Source organism: Miscanthus floridulus, chromosome 18 (assembly GCF_019320115.1).
Source record: "Miscanthus floridulus cultivar M001 chromosome 18, ASM1932011v1, whole genome shotgun sequence".
NCBI lineage: Eukaryota > Viridiplantae > Streptophyta > Magnoliopsida > Poales > Poaceae > Miscanthus > Miscanthus floridulus.
This window is the reverse complement of record NC_089597.1, coordinates 15913272-15918230: the sequence shown is the minus strand read 5'-3', so window position 1 is coordinate 15918230 and position 4959 is coordinate 15913272. Positions and strand designations below refer to the sequence as shown.

General features: G+C 45.1%; 1 protein-coding gene and 1 long non-coding RNA gene across 2 annotated transcripts; one reads left to right on the top strand and one right to left on the bottom strand.

Annotated features, from left to right (window-relative positions):
• Positions 1-2081: 2081 nt before the first annotated feature.
• On the bottom strand, positions 2082-3178 carry LOC136521414 (uncharacterized). Its single transcript, XR_010775547.1, has 3 exons — positions 3052-3178; positions 2246-2317; positions 2082-2154 (listed from the first exon to the last, which is right to left on the bottom strand). It is a non-coding gene; the product is annotated as an uncharacterized lncRNA (long non-coding RNA).
• A 993-nt stretch (positions 3179-4171) lies between these two features.
• On the top strand, positions 4172-4703 carry LOC136520211 (uncharacterized). Its single transcript, XM_066513658.1, has one exon. The coding sequence runs from the start codon at positions 4274-4276 to the stop codon at positions 4604-4606; it is 333 nt and encodes a 110-aa protein (XP_066369755.1). The 5' UTR covers positions 4172-4273; the 3' UTR covers positions 4607-4703.
• The last annotated feature ends 256 nt before the right edge of the window (positions 4704-4959 follow it).

Sequence of the window (4959 nt, the reverse complement as noted above, 5' to 3'; positions counted from 1 at the left end):
AAATAAGAGGTGTGTGTTGGCACAAATCATAATTAACAAAGTTTAAGATGTGTTAGCACAAATCATAAGAGGACAATTTTTTTATGAAAGGACAAGGACAAATAAGAGGTGTGTGTTGGCACAAATCACAATTAACAAAGTTCAAAATGTGCTAGCACAAATTATAAGAGACAATTTTTTCTATGAAAGGACAAGGACAAATAACAGATGTGTGCTAGCACAAAACACAATCAACAGAATTCAAGATGTGTTAGCACAAATCACAAGTGATAATTTTTTTTTGTATGAAAGGACAAGGACAAATAAGACGTGTGTGCTAGCACAAATCATAATTAATAAAGTTCAACATATGTTAGCACGAATCACAACGAACAATTTTTTTCTATGAAAAGACAAGGACAAAAATAAGGTGTGAGCTGGCACAAATCTATGAAAAGACAAGGCCAATTTTGAAGTTCCATCATACATGTTAGGCTTAAAATCTATTATCTCAAAGATCTAGTAAAGAATCAAATACTAGTCCCATGACAAGTAAACTTACCCAGAATAGAGAAGAATATCATGAAACCAGCTAATATATGCACTACCCTTCAGCTACCCTTCAGCATTTTCACTGCAGTTAAGGAAACAATTGTCGTATCAAGCCAAAAGATCTATTCCTTAAAGAGAAGAGTTGTATTAAAATATAAATTATATGCACTCCATAAAAATGTAGTGTCTGATGCTTACACTAAAACAGAAGACCCATTTCCAGTCCCAAATAGCCCATACAGAAGAATATCGATGCCCTAAAGCAAGAACAATTGCATGCTCTAAGTTAACTAAAATAGTGACAAAGTTATTTATAAAGACCAGATATTGCACATGTTACACACCATAATTGCAGTAGTTGAAGTATGCAATTTACTACTAATAAATGTGCAATCAACAAAATGGTGCTTCTATATAAAGGAATAGAATAAAATCACGGTTCAGTAGAATTCTAATGCAGTTTGCAGTAGAAATTCATCATTCTCCATGGCTACATGCAGGTCAAAAAAATTGCCTAGCTCAAAAAACTTATGCTGGACTACTGAAGCAACCTCATATTCACGATTAAGTTCATACCAGTTCACAGTTTAGACAAGTTAAACTTAAGTTCACAGAAAAATACACTCAAATAAGAGGTGTGTGTTGGCACAAATAACAAAGAACAGATTCCAACATGTTCTAGCACAGATTACTATGTTGCTATCCAAAACCTAACTATGTTGCAAATTAAAGTCCAACTAGAAGAAAAGCACGACATAGTAAAAAAAAAGAAGATCTAGCTATCACACTCCCATCTAAACTTTTGTTTTCCCATGAGTCCTCATCCCCTGTCCTCAATCAACCACAGAATGCCATTGGTGCAAAAAGAAGATCTAGCTATCAGAGTTAGCTTGTCCACCTTTACATAGTTTCCACCAATGCTCTTCTTCCTGGACAGCAAGCAAATTCATAGGAATCCGAGCATAGGTATCCAGGCAAGAGCCAAGGTTGACATCGAGCCGATCACAATGCCATTCAGAAAGTGTGATGTCTTGTTGTTATTGATTGGAGAAAAATCTACTTCAACCAGAAACAAATAACTCCACCAGTCAGTCACACACATTGCACCTGCACCAAAATTGTGAAAAAAGAGTTCAACACTATAACACGAATAGAAATGAAAGACTTGCCAGCTGAAGAGAGCGGATCGGAGTGCGGCAGCATAGCAGGAAAGCCGAGGGTTCCACGGCAACCCTTCTGGATGGATAGGACACAAAGTTCTAGATTTTCAACGAACCTGCATCACGTGAGCAAATACACAACAACAATAAATACAGCTATCCAACATCAGAACTAGGAACAAGCAGGTAAAGAAGGGACAAAGGTGCTTACGAGCTGTTTTTGAAGGTCCCGAGGGCACCGACATTTGGGATCTCTCCGTAGAAGAAATTAGTAGACATGTTCCTAGGAGATGCATGGTAAGTATATGCTCTCTCTCAGTTTTTTTTTTACTTTTAAATCATCAGCACTATGTATTTATGTGTTTCCAACAAGGGCACAAGAAAAACTTACAGAAAGCTAAGGTGAGTGAGGCTTCCAATCAAGCCCGGTATTGTGCTTCTCAACAGATTACTTGATAGGTCCCTGCAATTTGAACACATCAGATAGAAATAATAATAATAACATTGTTAAATCACAATTGGACAATGAGTGATGCTAATGTGAAGGACCATACAAGATTGTGAGGTGCACGAGCTCGCCAATCTCTGAAGGGATACCTCCTTGTAGGTAGTTGGCTCTCAGGTAACTGAACATACACACAGTAAAATAAAATAAGAAGAAGCAAACATTTGAATACTCTGCCGAGTTAGCTGAACAAATCGACGAGACTGGACTAGTCAAATACTAGTAGTAATCAAATACTGCAGGGATGAGGCTATGCAAGCTGTTCTGCTACAGACCTCTGAAAAGGAAAAAGGCCCATCCGTCAACAACTCAACACTCAACAGGCAAGCTGCAGCTGCTCGGTGCCTGTCCTGCTCCCGGTGAGCAGATCTCCGTCCGTGTCCCCGTGCAGTCCTGCAAGGCCAAGTCCTGTTTCTAGCTTGGCCGGTGAGATAGACACTACTGCTACCTAGCACCGAGCGCAGCAGCAGAGCAGCGTAGTCGGTCTTAATCCCGCTCGCAACAGCGCCCTATGGCTCGTCGGCTGCCGCGGCCGCGAAGGAGCGACGGCACCCACGACCCGCTTGCATGTTCGCTCCCCACATCATCCGCCGTAGGCTGCAGCAGCACACGCTCTGCTCCCCACGCCGGCACGCCTGAGCCCCGAGTCGAGTCCCCTACCTCATCGATCCCCGCCACCCGCCTACATCCCAAAATCTTCCACCGAAATCTCCATCCCTCTGCCGTCATCAAAATACACAGATCCACGAAATCTACTCCACGTGACGAAATGGGATTCAGCACACACAAGAGCAAAGGAGCAACAAACAAGGGAAAAATCAGCGGCCAGAGCACGACGGGGATCCTGTAAAATACCTTCGCCAGCACTCCGCGACGGGGAAGCACGAGTTCACCGGAGCAATCGCCGTAGTGCCGACGAAATCGCCTTGGGAGCGCGTCGCGGGGTAGAGCGTCGAGGGGAAGAAGAGGAAGAGGAAATGCGCTCAAAAATAGATAGCAATTTTCAACGGACAACGGTACAGACAAAGTGGGCCCTTCAAATCAAAGAAAGAAATGGCGTGGTGGCAAGGAGACACACGATGCCCATCCAACGGACACAAAATCCATGTGCCAAGACAAGATAAAACACACACACGTGTCCTTTAGCATTTTTGTTTTCTATTGGACTTTATCAATATGGATTTGAATGTTAATCAATTACCACCTCTATCGTCTTGCTTGGCTTGAGGAGTTGGCGCTGTCTCCTTCGGATCAGACAACCATCGAGCGCCTAGTAAACAAGTGAAACTTCTACCTTACAGCAAGTACCTCATGTCAGATACAGCCTATAAACAAGCGAAAGTTGTACCTTATATACAGGAAATACCTGGGTCCTGTTTGTTTCGCTGAAATTTGGATTACACTGATGCTTATGCTGAAATGTTGTGAGAAGAAAACATTGTTGATTCGTTGAAAAGTACTGCTGATGTAGTGCAGCAGAACAGGCCCAAAATAAATAAAAAAATTGTACCGTCCATGGGCTATGAATCAGATTGAAGCCCCATAAAAAAAAATGCGAGACACAGAATGTACAGCACTTGAGCACAGAAAAAATGCCAACAGGCTGAATAAAGCATCACCTAGTGCATACTCATCTTTAATTTCTCGGATGTACAGCACTTCAGCACAGCTGCACAGTCGTCATTATTAAGTTTGCAACACACTTTTGACACCATAAAAAAAACGAATCCGAATATAGTACAGTAGTACCACTTTGACCAAACTGATGGAAGATGTAAGCGTGTAGTATATACGTATAGCGAAGCAAACCAATCTGGACGGCTCGCGGCTGTGATGACTTCGTCGGAGTCAATGCGAGTCCGAAACGGGCACGTCCGCGTCCCCACGGTTGGCGGCGCCGGCGGAACACGCCGCCTCTATAAATATATATAGATGAATAATAACGCGGCAGCAGTTGTATGCATCTCAACTTTCCCCGGCCGTCTCGTACGTACGTGCTAGACAGCAACCGCTTCGTCCCGTCGGCGGTCCGTCGCGTGGGCAGTGGGCAACTGGGCAGAGGAGAGAGGACGACGGCATGGACAGGATCCTGGCCATGTCCCTCGTCGGCGCGGGGCCAGGCAACGTCTTCGGCCCGGGCATGAGCGCCGGCGCGCTGGAGAGCTTCGGCCGCGACGGGGGGCGCGCCAAGGCGGAGGGCAGCAGCAGGGGTGCAGGTGCAGCGGCGGGCGGCACGAGATCGGCGTCGGCGGGGAATGGCGGGAAGTCCGCCGCCGATCAGAGGACGGCCGAGAAGGAGGCGAGCGGTGTCGGTGGCCAGGAGGGGCGCGGCGCCGGCGTGAACGAGACGCGGTACTGCTCGGCGGTGGACGGGAGGTTCTGCTTCGACGCCGTCGTCGCTCCGTACTGACATGCACGCCGCCCCGCGCCTGATGCAAATTCTTGGCGAGTTCATGTTTGGGCGTTTGGGCGCGGTGTTATTAGGATTTGGCACGTGTTTGTGAGTTGCGGTGAAGGCCCTGTTCGGCTTATCCAGAAATCGGTTTGTTCGGCCATTTTTTTCAGCCGGAACAGTGTTTTTCTCTCAATAATTAAGTCAAAATAGTATTTTTCAGTCAGTTTCAGCCAAGATTCAGCAAGCCGAACGGGGCCGAAGTTGTGAAAATTTAGGGCAAGGTAATTTTTTTTAGTACCATATAAAAGCAAATTGCAACAAGCGTTGAGAGAGAGACTGTAAATTCTAGCGGTGAAAAGTTAGGAGAT

Coding starts and splice junctions, on each gene's coding strand:
- LOC136520211 (XM_066513658.1), top strand. CDS start 4,274: ATGGACAGGATCCTGGCCATGTCCCTCGTCGGCGCGGGGCCAGGCAAC.